Raw genomic sequence first — 14878 nt, forward strand, 5'->3', positions numbered from 1 at the left:
AGCTAGGCAGTCAGCCAAGCCATTAGGTGATCTTTGCACCCATTTAATTTCTATATGCATATCCTTTGAGAACCATTTCAAGTGCCTTATTTCATTCCTAAATTACCAACCAGCTTCCTCTAAGAGCCAGCTGATAACAACTTTGGAGTCACTTTCAACAATCACCCTTTCAGCTCCCAATTCCTTAACTTTCTGTACCCCTATGCTTTCTGCCATCATTTCAGCCCTTACTCAATCTCCTTCCCCTATTGAACCTGAGTATGTTGCCAAGATCCTTCCACTTTCATCCCTTATTATTCCTCCAATGCTAGAAGGCCCAAGGTCACCCATACTACTGTCAAAATTCAGTTTCCACCACCCTCTAGTTGGGGGAGTCCACTCCCTTGCTATTTTTGTCTTTTTTGAAGAAGATGCAGCCACTGCCCCCACCCCCAATTTCTAAATATATCATCAAGTGTAAAATCCAAGAACAGGTCCACAGTCTTGACCCAATTTGAGTTCAATAAATTTGCCCACCTCCATTGCTTTTTCCTAAAAAAATTCTTGCATTTCTTCCCTCCCCCTCATACCCCTTATCACTGCAGCTCTTGTGCAGTGCAAGAGAATCATCTCCCTTTTTATGTGACAAGACTGTGAATCTGTTGTGAAACACTCCATAACATTAGATGGAGATACCCACATGCTTGCAAGGATGGACATGAAATGATTCCATATCGGAGTTGCACAATGACAAACTAACAGGAGATTATTAGAACTTTCTCTACCCTCAAGCAGGGAACACACACATGAGGAGAAAGACACACCAGGTTTTTCTTTTGCTTTGAAGTTTCTCATAGGTGTTTCTGACTTGCCTTGATGCTTCCCAACAGAATACCTTAACTCCTGATGGGATTGGACCTTGCCAAACAACTTTAAAAGGGAAAGGTTTTATTATAGAGTCTGATGACACAAGGACCTAAAAAGAATTGGCCATTTCAATTAGGAACCCTCACTAAGCATTAGAAGATGAACACCAATTTGAGATCAGTATCTAGCCTCCTCTAGTTTGCAGTAACCACTTCTATATCTACTTCATCATCCACCAGGTCGAGCAGCACCTTACTCTTTGAAATTGGATAATAATCATGCAAGGTGCCAACCAGCTGGTTGGTAAGGTCTCCTGCTGGTCGTAACGGAGACTTAGGATCAAATCCCGCCTGCACTTGGGTTTGGGGATGGGCTACCCCTGTTGTGTAGCCCTTCAAAAGAAAAAAAAAAGGGTAATAATCATTGTCCCCTTTACACCTAAACACCTTTGAATTTCAATACTGACCCCATTCTAATCCTCCACTTGATGCTTGGTTACAACTACCAATCTTTGTTCCCATAGCTCCTTCCCTTGGCTGAAAGTCATCTTGCTTCAAAATAGAGCTTGTCACTGCCAGGGGTTCTCCAGCCTTCACTGACTCCCCCCCCCCCTTCGTGTACACATTTCTCCATCTGTTCTTCACCTCGAGAAAAAGATGTGGGCCTTGTTGCAACGTTTGGGTGGCTCTGTGACCTAGGTGACCAGGGTTCAAATCTTGGAAACAGCCTCTCTATGTATCTGCAAGGATAAGGCTGTGCAAACCTGTCACTTCCCAGACCCCACATTGGCAGGAGCCTCAATGCACTGGGTTGCCCTTTTATCTTCATCCTTTTTCTCATAAGTTCTCCCAAATATTTCCTCATTCCATACTTTCAATTTTCCTTTGATTTCTGTCAATTTTTGCATGAATTGAAAACCATCCCATCCATCCACTTGACATTCTCCCCCACCAAGATGCAATATTGGCTTTAAAGGTGGGGTGGGTTACCCATATATTTTCAAACCTAAAGGGGAGAGGCCCAATTTGAGTTCCTTTGATTGTAACAATATGGGTGAATGATCAGAAGTTGGTCTGACCAATGCTTTGACTAAGAATAAACCAAATTGATCCACTTACTCTACTATCACCAAAAACTTATCTAATTTTTAGCATACCAGGTTAACTTGTTGCATATTGGACCATGTAAATTTTGCATTGTGTATGGGAATCTCCTTCAAGCTATAATCATCAATAAATTCATTAGAATTCTACATGCTAGTTGTTATTCTTGAAGATCTTTCTTTTTCAACATTATATGACTTTAATCTTAAACCACATAACTGTTGACACATTACCTACCAATTCTTCAAGGCAATGTGATACTTGATCATCCCATAAAGTCAAGATTCCACCAGCCACTCCTATTGATGGTAAATAGGTTGTTTCTTGATCCCCAAATGCTCCTTACCCAAGCTTCTGTTATCAACTACAATTTAGTCTCTTGTCACATGACTAATGTAGGTTTGAGATTGCTCAAATAATCTTTCAAAGTTTTCTTCCTTGCACTACCTAGACCTCTAATGTTCCATCTCACTACCTCCACTGATCACTTTGTAGCCCTTTTTCCACTTCCTTATTTGTCATCATCTTGCCTCTCCTTGAATATGTCTGATCTATATTTATTCCTGATGATGTTAATATTTCTACCTCAGATCTTTTTTTTTCCTAGTCTTAACTGTTCTCTCCCTTTGGTTCCACCAAGCTGATGCCTATAGCATCTGCCAAGTCATCCAACCGGTCTATCTATTTCACCGATTTCTCTTTCTTTTCAATTTCAGACCCTTCTCTCTTTCCTTCAAATCTTCTACCCCAGACTCTATCTCCATACCAGGAGAAAATAAGAAAAGAACATGAGGCACTCCCTCATTTGTTCTTTTATTTCTTTTCATGAAACTCTTGGATTTTTCATCTTTATTTTTTAACAGTAAAACCCAATAGATAAGAAATATAAAGTCAATGATGGATTTCATTAATAGATATAATAATAAGATGCACCACAGTAATATAGTATATTTAGGTTTTATTAATAGGCATTACCTGCTTGTAATTTTTTTCACCTAGACTATAGCCTTATCACCTAGATGGGCCCCTTGACACCTAGACAACCGCCCTTTTTTATCAGCACACAAAAAGATTTCATTAAATGATTAACAAAAGGAAAGAGGTTCCAACAATAGGTTGTGAATACCATTGAAAAAAAAAAAACCCAAAATATTACATACACATTCCACTACCCTATTACAACTGTGCCCAATACATTTGTTGTTTGTGAGCACCTTGTTTTGCCAGACCATCCACCAGACAATTAGCTGATCTTCTTACCAATCTTATTTGAATGTTCAAATCTTTTGAGAACCACTTAAAGTGTCTGATTTCATTTCTGAGCTGCCACACCACCCCCATACCTTTTTTAAGCCACCCTACTACTATCCTCAAATCCCCTAGACAACCACTTTTTAATATAAGCTATGGCATTTAGGGGGATCCTTCAATGGAAACCTAGATGATGCCCTGGTAACTATGGTGTGCCATGAGGTTTTCCCTCAAATGGTAGTTTGTAGTAGTATATACAATTTATGCTATAGTGGTGTAAGTGAACCATTCGTAGTTAATAAAAACTATGATAAAGTATTCACCTTGTAATTTCTGTCACCTAGGTTGTAGCCTTATCACCTTGGCACCCAGACAAGCATCCTTCTAATATAAATCATGGAATTTAGGGAGCACCTTCAGTGTGAACCTAGAAGATGCTTTGACGACTATGGCAAACCATGAGGTTTACAATCAAATGGTGGTTTATAGTACTCTTATCTGTAGAATTTTTACTATAGTGGTGTACATGCACCACCCCTAGAACATTTAAGACAGGTGCTATAGATTGTGTTGGGAAATATAGTATTAAAACCTCCCCAGCCATACCTATCAAACAGAGGACTCCCCAGTCCCCAGTGACCAGTATTTTATTTGTAAGTGTATACCAGAATGTCATCAACGTATTGTCATTGTGATAAAAAAGACAGGTGTTATAGATTTCAACTGAAGAAATTGTTTATTGCAATTCATTCAAATCCAAAAGACTTTAAGGAAAAGGCAACTCATTCATCAAAAAAGAGGATCCAAATAAGATTAGAACCTGCTCATTAGAAATTCCTGCATTCATTCCATCAGTTTTGACTTTAGTCATATGTGAAGCTCCCCTTTCATTTGAATCTAAATCACTATCTGTCAATGTTGACTGAGAATTTTTCCTTGACATAGCTGTTGCCATTGAATTCTCCCCTACTACCCTTTTATCCCTGACTTCAGAATCTTTTGGCTTAACTAATTCTGTATCTGAAATGGTTCTCAAACTCTTACATAGTCTCTGCATAGTACTGGACAGATTGTTTAACAAGAGTTGCTGCTCTGAACTATCTTTGTAGTTTATAGGGAGGAAGAACTCTAATATATAATCATCATCACCGGTGTAAGTGCTCCTTAGTCTGATTGCAACGGCAGCATTCAGACGAAATTTGCGTGCATGATGTACAAGGGGATATTCACTTATGTTATACTCCTTTACATCAGGAGAGAAGAAGGGCTGATTTGATTCAAGTACTTTTCCTGCAGTACCCTGTCCTTTCTCAAGGTGATGTTCAGTACATGCATGAACAAATCCTTGCATCTGTATATCATTTACATAGCATGCCATGTCCTCAACACACAGTACACGTTTCTGAGATGAACTTGAAATACTATCTCTTATGCACACGCTAGTACATTCATCACCAACCCCATCAGTGTAGCTGCAGGGAATCCATGTCAGGGCCAATGGTAGCTTATGTGCATGACAAACAGCTCTTAGGACATCAACTATCTCATCCATGGCAGATCTCTGGCTTTCTGAAAGTGACTGCAAAATAATACAAGGTTAGTTAAGAATTCAGAGTATCAATCAACACTTGAAAAATAATGATCAAACAAATAGCACTTGAGGAAGACTTTTTTTTTTTGAGAAAAAATAGAGAAATTTTCTCTTCTATCAATTCTTTGTGAATCAGCATGGCTAAAAGTCTAAAAATATCAGTTGATTAATACCTGTGGATGAATACGAGGTGGTTTAGTGGTCATCAAGTCCACGTCCTGCAAACAATGTTCAAAGTTAGGGTAAAGATCATAATCTTTCCTTCAACAATATATGTTTATGTAGTACCAACATACATATTCTGTATGTATATGTATGTGATCTAATACAAATCTTGTTTCATTTACCCAAAAAAAATGTATATTTATGTGATCACATGTTTGAAGCAATAAAGCAAATTCACATTTGCAACATGTGATCTTCCTTGCATGAGAGCTAAAACAGAAGAAATACAAGAGGGAAATAAAAGAGAAGCAGTGCAGTTGAGAGAAGAAAGAAAGATAAGTAGAGGAAGAAGGAAAAGTGTTTCCGTTAGAGGCAATACTTAGTCCTCTCATGAAAAACCAGATTAGAGGCAATATGTGTTGCTGCCTTTAGCCCAAGTAGATGGTGGGCCATATAAATCTTAACAGAAATTAACTGTGTGCACTTCACAACTACAATGACTACATTCACAAACCTGTCCACATCCACCACCATCCCTATCTCCTCTGCCACCACCATGACCAACTCACATCCAACACCTCTCCTAGTCCCTCTACCATGTACACCTCTACCAGCACTACCTCCTCTAGTAACAACCAAGGGTAAACTCTCTGACATAGGTGTGTTCTCATTATGTGGATCGAAAGCTCTCCTAATGCGGGAGAACACTTCAGAGAGGGAAGGAATGTCATTGTTGCCCAGAATTTGAGCACACACTAGTTCAAACTCAGTCCTCAACCCTAAAAATTTGGCAACATCCAGATGTTCTCACTACTCCTATTGTACCTTCAAATCTGTAGACAAGGGTTGGTTGACACATCCATCTCATTCCACAAGTTTTATAAGGCTTCATAGTACTCTTCTATACTTTTATCACCTTGTTGCAGAGAAAAATATTCCTGATATAACTAATATATCCTTGTCACATTGTCCAGTCCTGAATAAAGTTGCTTTGCATGATCCCGGATCTTTTTGGTAGTATCCAAAAACATGAGATTAACACTAATGTGGTTCTCCATACTGTTTCAAAGCCATGTCATAATCAGTGCATTTTCTTGCATCCAATCATTATACCCAACAATTCCACTATTTGGCTTATTCTCCTAAATGTATTTCAAATTTTCTTTTGCAACAAGATATGCCTCAATTGATTTCAACCATAATGCATAATTAAGACCATTAAGTTTGACAAGAGGTCATTTAAATAGGCATATAATCTGTCTGTGACACCACAATAGACTTAGCTTCACAATTTGAAGAAGCCATAAAGTTGAAAATACTCTTCAATTGCCTTTCCAAGGAACAACTACTATCAAACATCACTCTATCAAAGAATAACTACTGCTAGACACCCACTGTTACTAATTTTCAAGAACAAAAAATCAAAAGAGGGCAACCACTTACCTGAACCACCAGCTGACTTCATACACATAGAACTAGGTTTCTTCCACACCAAAATAAATCATGGAAGCACCAAAAACAAGTAGAAAACATATACGACCAACCGGTATAGCAACCCAAGCAAATGTATTGGCTATGTAACTTAAGATTTAAGTGCTGATCTTAAGTAGCCCAACACCCAAAAAGCTAGAGGGTGTTTAGCAATTGGCACTGAGGCATTTCACAAGCATTCATTTCACCATGAATCAAGAATAGATTACACCTTTTTTTTTGAAGAGTAAAAGGAAAATTTTCATTATATAAAAAAAAAAGGAAATACAATCCAAGACGTGACAGGATGATATCTCAACGATACTAAACAGTTACAGACTAAAGAACAGTTACAAACAGTTACACCTGATTATGCATTATTTCTTTGGAAAATATGTTTGATGGTGTTAAGTCCTTAAGTTTGCTAGACTGGGAGCAGGTTATTAAGATACTACCAAACACAAATTAAAAAATAATAATAAAGAAGAAAAAGGGCTTTCTTATAAGCCTAGTCAGTCTTATTGGTGGGCTAAAACATTTTAGTAAAGAAAGGGGCTTGCAGTCTAGTTTAGTGAACAACAGACCCCAAGTTAATTGGGCTTGTTTGTAATGCAATAAGCATTTAATGGGCCTGCAGTAGAGCCCATTTAATAGAACAACAGGCCCTAAAAGAATAAATCTATATTAATTAATTTCTTGTTAGGTGTCCCACTTATTTATAAGGGAATGCCACTTGTCCTATTCTAACATGAGAGCTATTTTCCCTCCTTTAACCACTTATAGGGGGGGGGGGGGGCACATGTCACCCTAGGGGAGAGAGTTATTTTCCCTCCTCTAACCACTTTAAGTGGGAGAGACACATATCACCCTAGAAAGAAGGATTTATTTTCCCTCTAATCACTTGAAGTGGGGGAAACACATGTTACCCTAGGGAAGAGAGTTATTTTCCCTCCTCTAACCACTTTAAGTGGGGGGAATACATGTCATCCTAGGGGAGAGAGTTTTCTTCTCCTTCCTTTACCCACTTTAAGTGGGGGGACACTTGCCACCTTAGGAAGGAAGAGTTTTATTTTCCTTCCTTAACCCATTTTAAGTGGGGTGACACTCGGCACTCTAAGAAGAGAGGAGTGGGGAGTTACTTAACCACCTCCCTCCTCTATATAAACCCCTCTCCTACAAGGAGAAGGGGCTAATGCCATTTTGTTGGCTAATTCTATTCGGTTGATAGAATTTATATCAACAAGAGACAAACCAAGGAGAAAGAAGAGAAGGTTGTGGTGTGGAAGAAAATGGAGAAGAGGAAAAAGAAGAAGGTAGGGATTTCAGTATTCCTCCTCCACCTCTTCATTATGATTCTCCTACAACTTCCTCTATTAGACATGTTTTTCCTTATACTCCTTTCACACTTTCTTTCTTTATTGTTATTATTTTCCTTTTTTTTCTTCTCTTTATCTCATTTTAATCATATCTGAGGGAAACAACCATCTACAGCCTTGTTCTTGAAACTTGGCTAATTATGGTTCCTCACAACTTATTAACCTATGTGTGAGGGGGGAAACCATCTACAACCTTGTTCATGAAACTTGGTTGATTATGGTTCCTCACACCATGATAATGCACATAATTACAATTTAAAGGCCATTTGTAGCCTTATTAATGAAATATGACTATTTATGATACCTATTTACGTGTTATGTATAAAAAGTTTGTTTATTTATTTGATGGTGTTTCTCTCAACAAAGAGGGAATATATACCAGAATTTTCAAAAGGAAAATTATGTAGAAAAATGTTATTTAGTTTAGTCTATTCATTTGTACTTCTAAATCAAAATAAAAAGGGTTTTCTCTACCCCTAACAGAGATATAATTAAGGGAACATCTACGTAATTTCCTGAATGGGGCTTACCCAAATAACAGAAAAAAAAACCCAGTTATTAGTCTAATTGGGTGAATTATGTTATGTGTGAAATTATACTAAAAAAATTTCCACTAACAGATGGAAAGTGAGACTATTGGAGATGGCTCATCAAAGGTAGAGGTTATGAGCATTACTTATGGAAGTAAGAATGGGCAAGTTGCAGTGGTTCCACTCTGTTGCAATAGAGGCAGATTCTTCAAACACAATCAGGTAGAGTAGATGTTTGGCAGTGGACCACAGAGATTGCTCATTTTCTCAATGAGATAAGAAAAACCATGGAACTTATTTTAGCCCAAATCAGATGGATCCTAATAGAACTAAATGCAACAGATGATGGGTGGTATCTTATTTTATGCAAGAAGCATCTTATGGGTGCAAAGTGGGCCATTTATTACAATAAATAATAAAATAAATTTTTATTGAAAGGCAAAAAAGAAAAGTACAAGAGAAGGTGATAAGGAATCACATGAGAGGAAAATGAAAAACTAATCGTTGGGTGCATGGTGGGCCTATTTGAGATGACTCATCAAAGGCAGAGAGAGGTTATGGGCATTACTTATGGGAGTTAGGATGGGCTAGTTGCAGTAGTTCCACTCTATTGCAATAGAGGGAAACTTTTCAAACACAATCAGATGGAGCAGAATTTTTGGCAATGGTCCATGGAGACTTGCTCATTTTCTCAACAAGATAAGAGAAACCATGGAGCTTATTTCAGCCCAGATCAGATGGACCATAGTAGAACCAAATGCAATAGCTGATGGGCTTACTAAATCAGGGATAAGAGGACTTTTTTCTGTATAGTGACGGTGCACTTCCAGCTTAAATTTTAAGGTTGTGTTTGGTTGCAATACAAATAAATTTGCACAGATGCAAAACTATGGCAATGCAAATGATTCGAGTGTAAATTCTGACCTATTTTTGTTTCAATTTTTAGTTTATTTTGTTTGATTGCATTATAAATGAAGTAAATTAAGACATGAAGCAGAATGAAATAACATCCAAAGCAAAATTAAATGAGAATTTGCATTTTTTTCATTTGCACTCCCATGCATTTGTACTAGTGCAAATAAAATTGCACTGCAACCAAACACATCATCATCTTCCATTTTTTTTTTTTTTTTTGTATGGGGACTGTATATCTTCTCATGTACACTTTCTGTTAACCTCAAACATAATGTGTGTAAACAGTTACCTTGACACATTTGCCAAACAGAGAACCATAAATAGAAGCATGAAGAAACAAACTAACCTGGAGGGCGCGGCAAACACAATCTATCTCTGTATCAAAATCAGATTTCTCCTTTACTGTGACAAGCTCAAGGACAGCACAATATGATTTATCATGTGGACTGAAAACTGGTAATGCAAGAGATCCACGGACTTGATGATCAACTGCATGCTTTACTCGCAAGTATTCAGTGTTGCTATAATAGACCACATTTGATGTCCATTCTGGCATTTTAGAGATAAAAACACGACCAGGAAGCCCAGGAAAAGAACCAGGTGCTTCTTTTGGGGAGAAAGTAAATGCCCTTGATACTTCACGGTACCCTGCAAGATTGTGATCTAGTAGGTACGGCTGCTCACAAGTACTCAAAACAAACTCATCTCCTTGCTTAATAGGCACCCAAAATTGTGCAAGAATTCCCGCTCCAGATGATTCTTTAAACAGGGAGAGTGCCCTAAGCATCTTCTCAGCAGGTGACCACCCCATCGACCTGGAAATGATACAATTCCCTGAATCTAAAATGTTTTTTTGGGGAAAGTAACAATTATTTTGCTTATTATCTAAGGCATCCATATCAGAAGAATTCAAAGTAAATCCAGACTGTGTTTCCATTTGCTGAAATAATATTTTGTCCGTGCAACCTGAAGAACCTCCAATTGCATTGAAAGCGTCCCCATTACTTACAGGGAAGGTACCAGCAATTTGTTCTGAGTAATTGTTTGGAGCAAAAGAAGAAAAGCTAGTTGGACTTAGTGGAATAGAGCTCAAACCGTAGGATAGCAAAGCCTGGTCTGCAGATGAAGGGCTGGCGCAAAATTCTGCATAGTTATCAAAATTCATCGAGTCCAAGAAACTGTTAAGTGAATCTTCTGAGATGAAATTCCCTACTCCACCTTCTGGTGATGGCAAACCCTCCATCTGAGCTTCAATTCCCTTCTCTCTAGGCCGAAACGGATAGTCCATCCTCGCTTTGAAGATTAGCTCGTGTCATGAACCAAACTCCATCAGATAAGTAGTCTCCGGCAATGCTAACTTTGTGGAAGAACCCAGCTTTATTTTTCCAATTACCATATCGAAAAAGATCTGGACTTCACCATCCAAATTCCAAATTTCACTTCTTATGTTGAGGAATCCCTACTAACAACTTCCCATCACAAACAACCAACCACAACACATCAACTTATTTGCAGGATCAGCTTAACTATGAATTCTAGCATTCACCATTAAAACTAAGTACTCCCCAACAAAATCCCCGCAACAAAAAGCCAACAATCTTATTCTTCCATCAACATAAAAGTCAAAATCTCAGATTCCTCCCCTGCCCCAAAACAGTTAGAATTCCACTTCTTCAGAGACAAAGTCCACATCTCGAAAAATTCTTATACTCTTATACACAGCTAAAAAGCCAGCCAAACCATACATAAATTCTTAGACTCTGCCAATCTCGAAAAACTCCAAAACCCAGAAGCCCAAAACCAAGAATCACATACAAGCCAATAAATCCACTATTCGCGTTTGAAAATCCTCGAAAAACTACTTATAAAAAAGGCAAAAGCCCTAGAAAGCGCCCAGACAACAGATTTCTGAAAATCTACTAAACACAGAACCCTGGTCTATACCTTCTCAGCTAATTCTTCCCAGAAACTTTGCTAAATTTGGAGGGAAAAAATAGCTCCTGAGCTTACTTGCAGAAGATTCCGCATTAAAGATCCAATCGGCCTTTTAGCGTCGCGAATCCGAAGTCACAACACGACCAGCTTCGCTGAATGGAGAAATGCAAAGGTGACCTCACATCGACCCCACGTGACGAAACTACCCTTAATGGCTACTTTATTTCCACTTTGGTTGAACAAGAAACGGTCACATGGAAGTGCGCCGAATTTGGTGGGCCCAATTGGATGAGCTGTGTGACAGTGTGAGTCATCTAGACTGTCCACCTGGTTTTTGAACAATTCAGGAGAGGTCAAAATGGTAGTCAAGATGGTACAGGTCATGACATTTGACTATGTGACAGGTCAAGACTGTCCGTTGTCAATGATTATAATATGCTAATTGAACGGAGAAGATCAGAAGATTATGTATTTTTGAAACGCGAAGGGTGAGGATTATAAAATGTATATGATTTCGTACTTCAGTATACACGTGGTATCCATTTTAGCGATAATAGATAGGGTAGAGTAAATACGACTGGATGTGGATTGTGGAAGGTCAAAATGGTCATTATACATTAGAAACAAATGTCAAAGAGGAGAAGTGGCTTTCTTTTAAGAGGAAGAATCTAGGGTAGAGCGGACAGAAATTCGACACGTGGCAGAACTATTGAATCTGGAATCTAGGTTAAATATCCGAATTCCGAAGCATTAGATTTGGTCGGCAATGAAGGTGCCAAGTGGGGGTGGGGGTGGTGGGCATAATCATTATATTTGTTGTACTCATATCTTCGTCTCCTCCCCAGCTGGTGTTTAATGCATGTTATCATTGGTGCCCTTGTACTTTTTTTGTATTGTTTCTGTTTCGCCTGTCCCGAATCATGTGCAACTAGATTTCTATGTTTTAATAGATTTTTCAAATATAAATAATTATTGTACAAATATATACAAAATAATACAAAATATAAAATTAAACTACATTTCTCTATATTATTTATTTTTTAGATAAATAAAATAATGATTATTGTAATCATAAAAAATCATTATTAAAAGGGACAATTTAATTATCCGTTTATGAGACAGATATCATTTACCCTGTGAAAATAAATTTTATGTGAATTTAACATAAATCTGAAAAAAACATGGGTATTTTGGTCAATAGGAACCAACATCCCATTGACCAACTTTTCCCCTCTCAAAATCCAAAAAATGAATGAGTCCTTAGGGTTTTGCTTGTGGAATCCAATTGGTTTTTGCAGGCTTTCTTTTTATCCATAATCCTAGGCTTGTTTAACATGGTTGCTGATTTTTTGTCTAAATATTTTCAGTTTGTAAATGAGTCTTCGGAGGATGTGAGCTTTCTTGGGGAGGTTGTTTGCTGATTTTTCTTTTTTATTTTATGGTAATTCTACAAAAAGGGGCCAGGGTAGCACATTCCTAGGAATCACAAAAACAAATAGGCACTAATGCTCCATTTGGAATATGTAGAGTGCAAAACCTTGTATTTTGTATTTTTTTAATTTGTATGTATTTGTACAATACACATTTGTATTTGTACTCATTCCAAGTGTTTGATCGCAATGCAATTTTATATGCATTAATATAAATACATAGGAGTGTAAATGAAAAAAAATGCAAATTCTCATTTAATTTTGTTTTGGTTGTTATTTTATTCTGCTTCATGTCTTAATTTACTTCATTTATAATGCAATCAAACAAAATAAACTAAAATTCGAAACAAAAATAGGTCAGAATTTACACTCAAATCATATGCATTGCCATAGTTTTGCATCTATATATGCAAATTTATTTGTATTTCAACCAAATACAACCCAAGGACCAAGGAAGATAATACAAACTTATGACACTACAAGAAAAAACATTATTGGCTAGCAAATTAGTAGCTTGATTGGCCTTTCTATAGATGTAGCAATAACTGATGTCATTCTCCAACTTTTCACCAATGACACTCCTCAATGATGTTCTTCAACCTCCAAGGAGAATTGAACTTCTTTAAGGCCCTGTTTGATTTTCAGTAAGTTACTTACCCGAGTAAATGCAATTACCTAGGTAAGTTTTACCCGAGTAAGTGCATTTACCCATGTTATTTTATTTCTCACGTAAATAAGGCAATGACCATTTTAGCCATAAAAATCCATTATTAAAAAGGGCATTTTTTACCCATTCAAGTGTTGGCAACTTTCCCCCTAGGTGGGAATGTTATTTACCCGCCTAGGAGATGGGTATCACTTAGAAAATAAACTTTCCTTGGTCCCCACATAAATCTAAAATAAGAACATGGTATTCTTGGTCAATGGGAACCAAAATCCCATTGGCCAACTTTCCCCCTCTCAAAATCCGAAAAAAGAACGCCCCCTAAGAGATGATCTGATCATCAAATCTCTCTCTATGGTAATATGTCTATTATACTAAGGCCATGTTTGGGGGTACTTGAAAATAAGTGTTTATTTGGGTGGGGACCATACCATTAAGCACTTATTAGTGTTTGGGAAATAAGCCTAAAATAAGTGCTTAATTTAAAAATAAGGGTTTATTTTTTAAGCCCAAATTTCTACTTCTTTCTTAAGTGCTCATACAATAAGCACTTATTCAATTTTTTCTCCCATAATTGTCCCAGTTAATTTTTATAATACCAATTATAACCTTTTTACAAAAACAATTTTACAAAGGCACTTTTATAAAAGTAATTTTATGAAAGTTACTTTTACGAAAGTAAAGTATTTATATGAAAGCACTTTTATGGAAGTACTTTTATGAAAGCACTTTTACAAATGCACTTTTATAAAAGTACTTTTATGAAAGTACTTTTACGAAAGCACTTTTACAAAAGCACTTTTATGAAAGTACTTTTATGAAAGCACTTTTACAAAAGTGCTTTTACGAAAGTACTTTTATAAAAGCACTTTTATGAAAGCACTTTTATGAAAGTACTTTTATGGAAGCACTTTTACAAAAACACTTTTATAAAAGCACTTTTACAAAAGCATTTCTATCAAAGTACTTTTATTCATTCACTTTGGATTGGATATTTTGAAAATTTGAAAGAAAATGAAGGACAAAGGAGTAACAATTGCTTATTTAAGTGCTTATTGGAGAAAAAGACCACCAAACACTCTATAAGTGCTTATTCGAATAAACACTTGTTTTTAAGCACTTACTTTTAACATAAGCACTCCCAAAGATGGCCTAAAATTTAGAGCCATGTTATAGGCTCCCAAAGCAGCCCAAGATTTAGCTAAATTTGTCGCTCTTCTACCAAGTCTATACGCTTTTAGGCAAACTACCGGGGGCTCGTGCTTTGCACAGACTTTATTAAGCAAAAATTAAACAATAGAAACACATAAAAGTAGACAATTGATTTATATTGTAATTTTTTAAAGAATTAATAATTATTTATATTGAAAACATTTAAAATTTATTTAAAAAGTATATAAAACATAAATAATACCCTACCCCACCCCGAATGGGGCAAATTTTCTAGAATCATAAATAGGGATAGGGAAGAGACAGGGTGGGGATGGGAAAAATATTTTTGCTCCAAATCAAGGACGGGGAAGGGACGAGATTTGCATATAATTCCCCAAATCCGATGGTTAATTATTAAAATATCAATAGATTTAATATTGACTTTTAAAA

General features: G+C 36.8%; 1 protein-coding gene across 1 annotated transcript in view; it reads right to left on the reverse strand.

The window, feature by feature from the left end:
- Positions 1-11350, reverse strand: part of LOC104598240 (protein NLP9) — a 32696-nt gene extending 21346 nt beyond the window's left edge. Inside the window, exons 1-3 of the mRNA XM_010260187.2 lie at positions 9594-11350; positions 4965-5009; positions 4021-4779 (exon numbers count right to left, since the gene is read on the reverse strand). Coding sequence (XP_010258489.1) covers positions 4021-4779; positions 4965-5009; positions 9594-10535 — 1746 coding nt within the window. The 5' untranslated portion in view covers positions 10536-11350. The remainder of the gene's footprint in view (positions 1-4020; positions 4780-4964; positions 5010-9593) is intronic.
- Positions 11351-14878: the final 3528 nt, after the last annotated feature.

Source organism: Nelumbo nucifera, chromosome 7 (genome assembly GCF_055504915.1).
Source record: "Nelumbo nucifera cultivar China Antique chromosome 7, China Antique-T2T, whole genome shotgun sequence".
NCBI classification, from domain to species: Eukaryota; Viridiplantae; Streptophyta; class Magnoliopsida; order Proteales; family Nelumbonaceae; genus Nelumbo; species Nelumbo nucifera.